Source organism: Rhinoderma darwinii, chromosome 8, assembly GCF_050947455.1.
Source record: "Rhinoderma darwinii isolate aRhiDar2 chromosome 8, aRhiDar2.hap1, whole genome shotgun sequence".
NCBI classification, from domain to species: domain Eukaryota; kingdom Metazoa; phylum Chordata; class Amphibia; order Anura; family Rhinodermatidae; genus Rhinoderma; species Rhinoderma darwinii.
In genome coordinates, this window is record NC_134694.1 from 19,341,687 (window position 1) to 19,355,337 (window position 13,651).

General features: G+C 38.7%; 2 protein-coding genes across 10 annotated transcripts in view; one reads left to right on the plus strand and one right to left on the minus strand.

Moving 5' to 3' along the window:
• Positions 1-13,651, minus strand: part of TEX28 (testis expressed 28) — a 210,802-nt gene that overhangs the window by 160,004 nt on the left and 37,147 nt on the right. For 8 of the 9 annotated variants that reach the window (XM_075835443.1, XM_075835447.1, XM_075835446.1 and 5 more), the window contains one exon: positions 1,459-1,573. The exons of the other annotated variant lie outside the window; for it this stretch is intronic. The gene's annotated coding sequence lies outside the window, so the exon portion shown is untranslated. The remainder of the gene's footprint in view (positions 1-1,458; positions 1,574-13,651) is intronic. 9 annotated transcript variants of the gene reach the window in all.
• Positions 1,089-12,874, plus strand: LOC142659366 (myosin heavy chain, skeletal muscle, adult-like). Its single transcript, XM_075835448.1, has 39 exons — positions 1,089-1,289; positions 1,375-1,518; positions 1,978-2,134; positions 2,222-2,249; positions 2,340-2,457; positions 2,709-2,801; positions 2,886-2,949; positions 3,034-3,132; positions 3,335-3,438; positions 3,543-3,681; positions 3,778-3,896; positions 3,980-4,129; positions 4,214-4,384; positions 4,475-4,781; positions 4,889-4,959; positions 5,092-5,179; positions 5,916-6,033; positions 6,186-6,309; positions 6,400-6,536; positions 6,620-6,875; positions 6,967-7,209; positions 7,294-7,470; positions 7,548-7,693; positions 7,777-7,867; positions 7,957-8,346; positions 8,427-8,553; positions 9,049-9,167; positions 9,262-9,458; positions 9,566-9,749; positions 9,847-10,012; positions 10,233-10,357; positions 10,849-11,157; positions 11,361-11,564; positions 11,653-11,778; positions 11,857-12,027; positions 12,112-12,216; positions 12,336-12,431; positions 12,526-12,660; positions 12,752-12,874. The coding sequence occupies exons 1-39, from the start codon at positions 1,089-1,091 to the stop codon at positions 12,767-12,769; spliced, it is 5,817 nt and encodes a 1,938-aa protein (XP_075691563.1). The 3' UTR covers positions 12,770-12,874.

Below are 13,651 nucleotides of genomic sequence, written 5' to 3' on the forward strand. Positions count from 1 at the left end.
CTGAGTGTGGGGGACCCCATTGAGATAAGCACATTGTTGGGGGACATACAACAGAGTTTTGTCCCATAGTAGGGAGGAAGTTGCCAGTGTAAGACTCATAGAAGCTTTACTTGTGGATGGCTCTAGTATGGCCTGTGTTGCCTCACTGCACATAGAAGATCAGGTGCCATGTGCACATATAGAAATATAAACTGCTTACCACAGCAATCTATTGTGTCTCGATGAGGTGCAACGACTAGCAATAGATCTGTTCACAAGTAAATGTTTTATGTTAACATATATCTAGTCATACTTTAAAATCCTCTACTGGGGGAGTTATTGAGTAAAGCTACCCATACACATAAAAATTGGGGGCATCCACAGACAATCTATTCTATATAAGAACGAACAACTCAGGAAATGTGGATTGGGAATATTGAATTTCTAACATGTCCGATCCTTTATTGTGTACTGAGATAAGCCACTGACAGAGCTGCTGGACGTGGCCGTCTCTATCTCTACGTATTGAATTAAACATGCATGCTCGGACCAGCGCCGAGTGTGCATGTTTATGGGACGTTGTTGGAGATAGCTGTCGGAACAGTTTGCACCTGAAAGCTGTCTTATGTGTATATCCAGCTTAACAGTACAGCTTAGTAAGTTCAATCAATATAGAAGCCTCTTTTCTTTTCGGAGAAGAGCATACATATATATATTTTTATATAGAAAATATTGCCTGAAAGTCTCCCCATCCTAGATATTGTAGTGTGCCTACATGGCACATCACATTACTGACCAGAGCATAATACCCCATACTAACAGCACCCAAAATGGCAGTATAGATCCCTACATAGGTTAACATGCTGTGTCAGCAGAGGTCCATGTCATACTCTGAATACTCTAGTGAATGAGGAGTACACTAAGAAACCAATAATGTAAATATCGAACAAATATAGCCCTTGTTAAGGCTGCAATCCTTAGTAGTTGGATATAAATATAAAGTGTTCAATTTCTGATTGCTTTGTAGATTTGGTTTATATTTTACATATAAATAATTATATAATATGGAATAATATAAAACAATTAAACTTTTGCAGAAACCAGCAACCATGGGTGACGGTGAAATGGCCGTCTTCGGCGATGCCGCACAGTTCCTCCGTAAATCAGATAAGGAGAGACTGGAGGCTCAAAACAAACCCTTTGATGCCAAGAACACCTGCTTCGTAGATGATGTAAAGGAGCTCTACGTGAAAGGTTTAGTGACCGCTAGGGAAGATGGAAAAATCACCGTGAAGACTGATGACGGGAGGGTAATTATTATGATATATCTTATAAATCAGATGCCATGTTAAGTATTTTTCTAGTGCAGAACTAAACATATTGTCTATTTTCCAGTCTGTAACTGTAAAAGAGAGCCAAGTTTACCCTCAAAATCCTCCTAAGTACGACAAAATTGAAGACATGGCCATGATGACTCACCTGAATGAGGCTTCTGTGCTTTATAACCTCAAAGAGCGTTATGCAGCCTGGATGATCTACGTAAGTCTGAAAAGTTCTGATCTGTGAATCTTTGGATGCCAACAGAATACCATCCCTTTTGAAATATAAGTTACAATATATTTTCTAATACAAAATATCAAAACGCCATTAAACGACCACTTTTTCATCCATACATTATAACTTCTAAAGCAAAGTGTGCAGTATGATCTTCCCCTTTTCTATGTGGCTAATTGGGCTAAAGTCTAAGCGCTGATTATTTTTTAGTTTAAAATGGTTTCTAAAGCTATCACCCAATATTACCAAATACGTTTAACTTAAGATCGGTGCATCTAATAAAATATTACCTAATATCCATAACCTGGCCCTAATTCTGGTACTCTGGGTCCTTTCCCTATGGACCTTCAAAACACCTTTGACATAACAACTACTCAATATACTTAGTTCATATGGTATAAAATGTTTTCATCCCAAGTGCTTAAGTGCTTATATCTATTACAGACCTACTCTGGGCTTTTCTGTGTCACTGTCAACCCCTACAAGTGGCTGCCAGTGTACGACCCAAGGGTGGTAGCCGGCTACAGAGGAAAGAAGCGTATGGAGGCCCCACCACATATCTTCTCCATCTCTGATAACGCCTATCAGGCCATGTCAACAGGTACAGACTTTACTTTCAAACATTCACTTATTAAACGATAGTTTCACAGGAATATATGTTAATAACCTGTTCATTTCATTTTGGCAGATCGTGAAAATCAGTCTGTCCTAATTACGTAAGTAATTTCATCTATATATTTCTCAGATAAACAATGTCTTTGAGTTCTATATATTCATGGTGTATTTGATCTCCCCTTTACCTCCAGTGGAGAATCTGGTGCCGGAAAGACTGTAAACACCAAGCGTGTCATCCAGTACTTTGCAACAATTGCAGCAATTGGAGATTCCGGAAAGAAGAAGGAACAAGCCGCTGCCAGCAACAAGGTAAATATTATAGGGGTGGACCGGGCATGGGATGGTTTTTCATACTGATGACCTATCCACAGGATACCGTCATCAGTATATGATCGGTGGGGGCCCAACATAATATAATGGTTCTATAGCCTCTACTTTGTGGTCTACAAACTATTTGTAACTGATGAGAACCGAACATTTCTACTCATAAACTATATCAAGGATTAACCATAGTGATGAAACCTGAAGAAACTAAACTAATATATTTTTACATCCTAAAGGGAACACTGGAAGATCAAATTATCCAGGCTAACCCTCTGCTAGAAGCCTTCGGTAATGCCAAGACCGTGAGAAATGATAACTCCTCTCGTTTTGTAAGTATAAATCTATACACATAATGTATGAAATCTTATCAAAATAATTCATAAGCTTTAAACTCAGACCTGTGTCTTGTTTAGGGTAAATTTATCAGAATCCACTTCGGAACCACCGGAAAACTGTCTTCTGCTGATATTGAAACATGTAAGAAATTAATCCCTTATGCTTCTTTGACTTATTGTGGTTTATGACATGTGTTTAAATGACCCATTCTATATACAACTACAGATCTGCTGGAAAAGTCCAGAGTCACATGCCAGCTCTCAGCTGAAAGAAGCTACCACATCTTCTACCAGATCTTGACAAACAAGAAACCAGAGATTGTCGGTATGTTTACTTTTCAAAAGTGACCTGAACTGAATTTATAGGATTTTGAACAGATTACAGTGCAATGAGTAGATCCTAAATGTTCTTTAATCCAATAAGAAAGTGCTGTGATCCACAGGTCTAGTCAATGAAATACTAATATAATGTTCATATAGCAAATGCATCATGTTCACATATTGGATCATGTTCTTGTTGTATTTAGAAATGCTTCTCGTCACCACCAACCCATATGACTACCCTTGGATCAGCCAGGGTGAAATTGTTGTGAAGAGTATTGATGATGAGGAGGAATTGATAGCCACAGATGTAAGTACCTGGTACTCTAAAGAAAAGATTATTGCCAAATGTCTGATTAAGAATGGTCAATCATGTCAATGCTTCACTACTATCATACTGTTATTTTCTAATAGACTGCTATTGACATCCTGGGATTCAATCAAGATGAGAAGCTTGGCATCTACAAAATGACTGGTGCGGTCATGCACCATAGTAACATGAAGTTCAAGCAGAAACAGAGGGAGGAACAGGCTGAGCCAGATGGCACTGAAGGTTAGCAATTCTTTTCATTATGCAATAAGATAGCTGTGAATTGTTCTCTTTTACCCTCCACTAACAATAACATGGTGCAATGTACACTAAATTCAGTTGCTGATAAACTTGGATATTTGATGGGCTTGAACTCTGCTGACTTGCTAAAGGCTTTGTGCTACCCAAGAGTAAAGGTCGGAAATGAATTTGTCACCAAGGGACAGACCGTGCCCCAGGTACATTAAGAAGAAAATGTAAGAAAGAGTTAAACAAATTCTAAAACCACTCGCTGTGAACACTGTTGTATTTTCCTCCTCAGGTCAACAACGCCGTTGGTGCCCTCAGTAAGTCCGTCTTTGAGAAATTGTTCTTGTGGATGGTCACTCGTATCAACCAACAGATGGACACCAAGCAGCCAAGACAATTCTTCATTGGTGTGCTGGATATTGCTGGATTTGAAATCTTTGATGTAAGTGTTCCACCTATTCCATCCTTATGAGTCCAAAAAAGCCAACCAGACTGCATCTTCTCATATGACTTCTATCAATTACAGTTCAACAGCTTGGAACAGCTCTGCATCAACTTCACCAATGAGAAACTGCAGCAGTTCTTCAACCATCACATGTTCGTCCTGGAACAAGAAGAATACAAGAAGGAAGGTATTGACTGGGAGTTCATTGACTTTGGTATGGATCTGGCTGCCTGCATTGAGCTCATTGAGAAGGTAAGCTCCCATAAACAGATTTTTATTGGTCTTTATTAAATATCTAAATTTTATTCAGAAAATAAACACCCTTTTTATTTGCGCTTTCAGCCCATGGGTATTTTCTCCATCCTTGAAGAGGAGTGCATGTTCCCCAAAGCCACTGACACATCCTTCACGAGCAAGCTTTATGAACAGCATCTTGGCAAGTGCAAGAACTTTGAGAAGCCCAAGCCTGGCAAAGGAAAGGCTGAAGCTCACTTCTCTCTGGTGCATTATGCTGGTACTGTGGATTACAACATCTCTGGCTGGCTCGACAAGAATAAGGATCCACTGAACGAATCTGTTATCCAGCTCTACCAGAAATCCTCTGTTAAACTGCTGGCCTACCTGTATTCCAGCATTAATAATCCTGAAGGTGAGTGGTACATTCTTCCTTTATATTGAGACTTTGTATTGAGAGAAAAGAGAATGTGGTCTGTATGATAAAGATGGTCATTAATATTTTTATTTTCTGTCATGTAGCTGAAGCCAGTGGCAAAGGAGGAAAGAAGAAGAAGGGATCCTCTTTCCAGACTGTGTCTGCACTGTTCAGGGTCCGTATAACTAATAGTAATTACAACATTATATGGATATGTAATTCCATGACTTCCTTGTGTAATGTAACATAAGATGTTCAGCAGAATTCTCAATTCAATTAATTGTATATTATTTTGTGTCTGCTTCAGGAAAACTTGAACAAGCTGATGTCCACTCTGAGAAGCACCCATCCTCACTTTGTACGTTGTCTGATCCCTAATGAGACCAAGACCCCAGGTAATGATATAGGCATTTCTATTTAAAGGGAACCTGTCACCAGCATTTCACCTATTAAACCATCAATATCTGGTGGGAGTGGGTGAAAAATAATTTTGATGTAACCTATAATTATCTTTTAAGTAGGCTTTGTACGTGTTCCATTTTTTGGTGTTCCCACACCGTATGCTAATGAGAATAAAAGAGTCATATCTTCATTCCAAAAGCCTTTCCGAGTTAACCCCGCCTCCTTACTTTTGATTGAGAGCTCCTCACCTCCCCCCAGCACACACGAAATCCTGCACTTGCGCATCGATGTTCTGGTGCGTGCGCACAACGAGACACCATAGTGGCCCATGCGCATTAAATAGATTTGAGGCCTGGATGAAGCAGGGAAGGGTATCGGACCATACATGAAAGGTGCATGCGCGCTATTTAAAATGAGATTTTAGCATTCAGGGCGGGCCAGTTTTTGGTGGTGGGCTGGCATAAGAAGAGGAACGAACGAACGAACGAACGAACGAACGAGGCTGACGGATTAATACCATAAAATAACTCTGCAAAATGTTTCCAGACTGTTATTTACGGTCGCAAGAGGTTTAGGAGAGGGGATAACGGCAATGAACGCTTGACAGAAATGGCCCGTGAGGGGTGAGGAGAGTTCGATAGGTGAAATGCTGGTAACAGGTTCCCTTTAACTGTTTAAGAACATTAAAATTGAGAAGTATTGTTGATCATATGAATTGTATTCTTTCAGGTATTATGGACAACCATTTGATCATCCACCAGTTGAGATGTAACGGTGTTTTGGAAGGTATTAGGATTTGCAGAAAGGGATTCCCAAGCAGAATCCTCTACGCTGACTTTAAGCAACGGTAATTTTCTTTTTCTCATTCCAGAACAGCTCCATACACAATGATTTCACTAATTAGAAAAAATAATACTTTAGTTATATCATATATTATGGATTAGAACTACTGAAAACATTGATATTGACCTGTTTTTCCCTTTTACTTTTGTTTGCTAGTTACAAGGTACTGAATGCCAGTGCTATTCCTGATGGGCAGTTCATTGACAGCAAGAAGGCGGCTGAGAAACTCTTGGGCTCCATTGACGTTGACCACACTCAATACAAATTTGGACACACTAAGGTATATAGTTCATTGCTGTCAGACATTTTGGTAAATCTGCCTTTTGTTCTTATTAGAACTTAAATGCTCATTTCTTTTTTATTGCTGAAGGTGTTCTTCAAAGCTGGTCTCCTGGGTACCCTGGAAGAGATGAGAGATGAAAAGTTGGCACAACTGATCACTAATACTCAGGCTCTTTGCAGAGGTTTCTTGATGAGAATTGAGTTTAAGAAGATGATGGAGAGAAGGTATTTTTCTTTTCAATTATACATTTGAATCCTACCAATTGCGTTGTTGGAAAATCTAAAACTATATCCATTTCTTCAAACAGGGAAGCTATATTTATCATCCAGTACAATGTCAGATCCTTCATGAATGTCAAACACTGGCCATGGATGAAGCTGTACTTCAAGATCAAGCCTCTTCTGCAGAGTGCCGAGACAGAAAAAGAGATGGCAAACATGAAAGAGGAGTTTGAGAAGACAAAAGAAGCTCTGGTTAAGTCAGAAGCCAAGAGGAAGGAAGTAGAAGAAAAACTGGTTTCACTGGTACAAGAAAAGAATGACTTACTTCTCCAAGTCCAATCGGTAAACAGATTTGCATATATTAAAATATCCTTATATCAGTTTATTGTATAATAAACATTTGGCTTATATGCATTTTTTTTTTTTTTTGTAGGAATCTGAGACTCTGATTGATTCTGAGGAAAGATGTGAAGGACTCATCAAGAATAAGATCCAGTTGGAGTCAAAGATTAAGGAGATCAATGAGAGACTTGAAGATGAAGAAGAAAGCAACGCTGAACTGACTGCCAAAAAGAGGAAATTAGAGGATGAATGCTCTGAGCTGAAGAAAGACATTGATGATTTGGAACTTACCCTGGCTAAAGTTGAAAAGGAAAAGCATGCCACAGAAAACAAGGTATAGTCAACAATGAGAATAGTTTTCTTTTTAATGTACATTAAAAAGTGTTTCTTTTAGCTCAACTTACTATTTTATGTATAGGTTAAAAACCTTACAGAAGAATTGGCAACTCTTGATGAAAATATCTCTAAAGTCTCCAAGGAGAAGAAGGCTCTCCAAGAAGCTCACCAACAAACTCTTGATGACCTTCAGGCTGAGGAAGATAAAGTTAGCTCTTTGACAAAAGCCAAGACAAAGCTAGAGCAGCAAGTAGATGATGTGAGTATTTAGATACTAGTGCATTTGAATCATTCTTATTTTATAAGGAAAAAATTACATATTTTCTATCCATTTAGCTGGAAGGTTCTCTTGAACAAGAGAAGAAACTTCGTCTTGATTTTGAAAGATCTAAGAGAAAGCTTGAAGGTGACCTCAAACTGTCCCAGGAAACAGTCATGGATCTTGAAAATGACAAACAACAAACTGAGGAAAAACTTAAAAAGTATGTACTTAGTAATTTACACCTTTAACAAAGATGTTTTCATAATGCTGATATTTTTAATGCATAATATTTGTCCTTTATAGGAAAGACTTTGATATAAGCCAGCTGCAAAGTAAAGTAGAGGATGAACAATCCCTGGGGTCACAACTGCAGAAAAAGATCAAAGAACTGCAGGTAAAGCCTTGGAAGACAAATTCATGTCATAATAACATGTACTCTAAATTGTATTAAATGTAATACACCAACCAACTGCTGTTGTCTAGGCTCGTATTGAAGAACTTGAAGAAGAAATTGAAGCTGAGCGTGCAGCTCGTGCCAAGGTTGAAAAGCAGAGAGCTGATCTTTCTAGAGAACTTGAAGAAATAAGCGAAAGACTTGAAGAGGCTGGAGGTGCAACATCTTCCCAGATTGAGCTGAATAAGAAGCGTGAAGCCGAATTCCAGAAAGTCAGACGTGATCTGGAAGAATCCACCCTTCAGCATGAAGCCACAGCTGCTGCCCTGCGCAAGAAGCATGCCGACAGTGTTGCTGAGCTTGGGGAACAGATTGATAACCTACAACGTGTGAAGCAAAAACTGGAGAAAGAAAAGAGCGAGCTGAAGATGGAAGTTGATGACCTTGCCAGCAACCTGGAGAGCGTCTCTAAATCTAAGGTAATGCCATGTCCTTGATGCTGTTTTACATGATTATCCTTAAATTGTGAAAAAACTCAAATTAATATTTGTTTTTGTAGGCCAACCTTGAGAAGGTCAACCGTGTAGTTGAGGACCAACTCAGTGAAGTAAAGTCTAAGGATGATGAACATCAGCGTTTGATTAATGACCTCACAACCCAAAGAGCTCGTTTCCAGACAGAGAATGGTAAATTAACACATTCATATCATAGTACTATAATTTTGTAGAAAATATATTCCATAAATGTAAAATTTTCAATGTAGTCACTAATGGCTTTTATCGTGTTTCTGTGTAAAAGTAAACATTATCCATTTTAGCTTAGCTAACTGCAAAAAAAAAAAAAAATGAACTCCTTGATGACTCTCAAAACACCTTTTCTATACATATTGTCAGAGACACAAAGCACTAATTGACACTTCCTCTATATGGTCCCAGTGATCACAAGAAGCTTACATGTGACAACTGCTGGGTCTCCCTAGATCTCACAGCTCTGACTGCAACAAATAAAGTGTAAAAAAAGAGAAAAAAAAAATAGACAGTACAAAAATAATTTATTACTAATAACAATAATAATGAAAACTGTTTATAAACCCTCAATAGTCCCCTGCCAACGATATCTGAAGAGTTAGCTCCAACGCAAACCAAATATTTTTTTTAAATTTGCTCTTTTTGTAATTCTAGGTGAGCTGTCTCGTCAACTTGAGGAGAAGGAAGCTCTGATTTCTCAGCTCTCCAGAGGAAAGCAGGGATTCACTCAACAGGTGGAGGAACTCAAGAGACAACTTGAGGAGGAATCAAAGGTATTCATATAAAGCTGATTCAGGCTCAGCTGTAGAAGTTTTAGAAGATAATTTTTGTTTTAACAAAAAACATCTCTGTATATATATATTTTAGGCTAAGAATGCCCTTGCGCATGCCCTTCAATCTGCTCGCCACGACAACGACTTGCTCCGTGAGCAATATGAAGAAGAACAAGAAGCCAAGGCTGAACTCCAGCGTGCTTTATCCAAAGCTAATGGTGAGGTTGCCCAATGGAGGACCAAATATGAAACAGATGCCATTCAGCGCACAGAGGAGCTGGAAGATGCCAAGTAAGTTCCAACACAATAAAACTGATCACTACACACATTTAGAATACATTTGTAGAACAAAAAAACAACAACAATTTCCATGATATATTTGTTCAATGTACTTGCAGGAAGAAGCTGGCTCAGCGCCTACAGGATGCTGAAGAACAGGTAGAAGCTGTAAACTCCAAGTGTGGCTCTTTGGAAAAGACCAAGCAGAGGCTGCAGGCTGAAGTGGAAGACCTTATGGTTGATGTGGAGAGAGCAAACGGTGCAGCAGCTGCTCTTGACAAGAAGCAGAGGAACTTTGATAAGGTAGATTTGCCAGCTCACCACTGAAATATTAAAACACAGCTGACTCCTAGGCAGATATATATATATTTATGGGATATGTTTTAATTAATCTGTAAAGGTCCTAGTTGAATGGAAACAGAAGTATGAAGAGGGACAGGCTGAGCTTGATGCTGCCCAGAAAGAAGCCCGCAGCTTGAGCACTGAAATCTTCAAGTTGAAGAACGCTTACGAAGAAGCCCTGGAACAAGTTGAGACCTTGAAACGCGAAAACAAGAACTTGCAACGTATGATTATTTATTAGAAATTTATCTTTTATTTCCCGTTATACTTCCAAAACAGTAAACTTCGTAGCTCCGTAAATTTGTGTTGTAAAACGCATTAAATATTAGATTTATTGACAAGAAGATTTAGCTATGATTTATCACAGCTTGTTTTTTTTACTTTTGGTTCTGTACATTAATAATTTGCAATCTTAACATGTATATCTACTTCTCTTTTTTTTAGAGGAGATCTCAGATCTGACTGAACAAATTGGTGAGAGTGGAAAATCTGTAAATGAATTAGAGAAGGCCAAGAAACAGGTTGAGCAGGAAAAGGGCGATCTGCAGGCTGCTCTGGAGGAAGCTGAGGTATGTTGCTATAATTTTTACACGTTTTACATATTACACGTTTCCGTTACATATATTTTGTACAATCCAAACTAGCATTTTCAGTGCGGACTATGATTTTCTTGTGTTGTCCTGGCTGGGATAAGATAGGATTTCTTGATATATAATATATATTGGCATACACATGCTTCCGGCTTATATGAGGTCAGAAATACATGCTGTTGGGATATATAGTCGTAGGAAAGTTTGCAGTTACTTGGCCACTACTTGGTTGCCTGCCCATTAATGAAAGAGGAAAGAAGGAAGAGGGAACCACCAATGTGCTCCAATTCAAAATAAACTGTATATAAACTTTATTGGTAACATATTGAATTTTAAATGGGAAAGCTTTTGGATACAATATTGCAGATTTCATCCTTTGTTAGAAATGATTAATTATTATTCTGTATTATGTGTATATAATATATACTTATTACATGTTTACATCTCAATACTTCAATTTCATTTTTAAGGGATCATTGGAACATGAAGAGGCCAAGATCCTGCGCGTCCAGCTTGAGCTTAACCAGATTAAATCAGAAGTGGACAGGAAGATTGCAGAGAAGGATGAAGAAATTGAGCAGCTTAAGAGAAACAGCCAGAGGGCCATCGACACCATGCAGAGCACATTGGACTATGAAATCAGAAGCAGAAATGATGCTCTGAGACTGAAGAAGAAGATGGAAGGAGACTTGAATGAACTTGAGATCCAACTCAGCCATGCCAACCGCCAAGCTGCAGAGGCACAGAAACAACTCAGAAATGTGCAAGTACAATATAAGGTATATAAAACACAATCCTTAATACCGGATCTCTACTTATTTATATGTTCCCTTTATTGCCACCCTCCAATGTGTGTCATTCCACCCACCTTAACATTTGAATATTATACTGTCAATGTCTTTGTCTTCCCACCCTATGTACTAGTAAAATAGTAAAATAAAAATTGCACAGTTGGTTTTAAATTCTGGCATTTTTCCTACAGGATGCACAACTGCATCTGGATGATGCCGTAAGAGGACAGGAAGATCTGAAGGAACAGGTTGCCGTCATTGAACGTAGAAACAATTTGCAACAAGCTGAAATTGAGGAGTCCAGGGCTGCACTGGAACAGACTGAGAGATCTCGCAAGATGGCAGAACAGGAACTTCTGGATGCCAGTGAACGTCTTCAACTCCTGCACTCTCAGGTAAGTTCTTCTGCTGAGCTGCAAGAACAAAAAAAAAACATTCATATAGATCATGTGCAATATTAAGAAAACATATTTTCTACATTAGAACACCAGCCTGATCAACAGCAAGAAGAAGCTGGAAAGCGACATTGCTCAGCTCCAGAATGAAGTAGAGGAATCTGTTCAGGAATCAAGAAATGCTGAAGAAAAAGCCAAGAAGGCCATCACCGATGTAAGTCTGCTCTTTTATACTACTGCCGTAGATATTTTTATTTGATCCCAACCTCATTGCTGCTTTATTGTTCTTAAGGCCGCTCTTATGGCAGAAGAACTGAAGAAGGAGCAGGACACTAGTGCTCACTTGGAAAGAATGAAGAAGAACCTTGAACAGACAGTGAAGGACCTGCAGCATCGTCTGGATGAAGCTGAACAGCTGGCAATGAAGGGTGGCAAGAAGCAGCTCCAGAAACTGGAATCAAGGGTATATGTCATTTTACAGTATAGGTTATTTGGTAATACAATTATGCAAAGAAAAAGCTATAGTTTATAACAATCTTTTCCACAGGTGCGTGAACTGGAAAATGAGCTGGAAAATGAACAGAAACGTGGAGTTGAAGCAGTCAAAGGTGTTCGCAAATATGAGAGGAGAGTGAAGGAACTGAGCTACCAGGTAAAAATCAATAAAAAAGTTAATTCAGTAAAGAGTCTAAAATATTTGTGACAAATGGTTTTGACACAAAAAGCTGAATTCTTGTTAAAATTTAAAAACTGTATGTTTTTTCTTTGCAGACTGAGGAAGACAGAAAGAATATTCTGAGACTCCAGGATCTGGTTGATAAACTGCAGCTGAAGGTTAAGGCCTACAAGAGACAGGCTGAGGAATCTGTACGTAATCCTCCCCCCCCCCCCCCCCCAGAATTAAAAGATTTATTACATATGTTAAAAAAGATTTCTGATTATTGTGTTCTTCTGTTAATAGGAGGAACAAGCAAATTCCCACTTGGGCCGCTTTAGGAAGGTTCAGCATGAGCTTGAAGAAGCTGAGGAGAGAGCCGACATTGCTGAGTCCCAAGTCAACAAGCTGAGAGTCAAGAGCCGTGACATCGGTGGAAAGGTAACTTTTATAACATCTATCGCTTCACGTGACATAAGTGTATTTTCATGAGCTGTATACAATGAACTTGTTTTTCTTTCTTTACTTGCAGAAGGAAAGCGAAGAGTAAAGAGCATAAATGACTGATGATTGAGGAAGACTCACAATGAGGACTTCGCTGTCTTTATATCTGTCAGCCCCCCTCCCAATTTATTTATCTCCTAAATAAATTTCATATTTGGACTATCCAAGACTGTATCATGTTGTATTTTACGTAATACAAATATAAAATTTGTGTTGTTATTCTTGCTTTTACAAAGTAAATTATCAATATAATGAGGGCAATTTATCAACTTTTCGACGCCAGTTTTCTGTGACATTTAGGCTGTTTGAGTTTAACAGAAAGGGGCGGCCCGACGCTTTTACTATAATTAATGTAAGAAGCTGGCGTAAATTATAGCAGAAATCTACAATTTGTGCAAAAGCTCAGTGTTCGCACAAACATTTAAACAGAATGTCTGATTCTAGCCTTAAAGGGGTTGTCCATTAGAAAAACATAGTTCCTTTTTTCAGAAATCAGTGCCACAACTGTCCAGCCCCAGTCATTTTAATGGAGCTAAGATGCAATACCAGACACAACCCATGAACAGTTTTGGTACTGTTTCTGGTAAAAAGAAGCCATGTTTTTCTAATCCTGGGCAACCCTTTTAAGGATCATTCCATGAAAAACTGATACACTGTGTTATGCTTAGTGCAGGTCCTGAAGGTGTGGTGCATGACTCTTCAAAGAACAAAAAATATAGAAGGCACGCATTATTTTACTTATTTTCATGCTGCTCACATAGCGCCAACATATTTAGCAGCACTGTACTGCAATTGTCACCATTCATCTCATTCCCTGTCCCCAATTGGGCTCACAATCTAGAGACCCAGAAAACCCATGCAAACACAGGGAGATCTTTTTATTTCTTCCCAAATGTTTTGCCCATCTTTTATTATATATTTGGCAGAC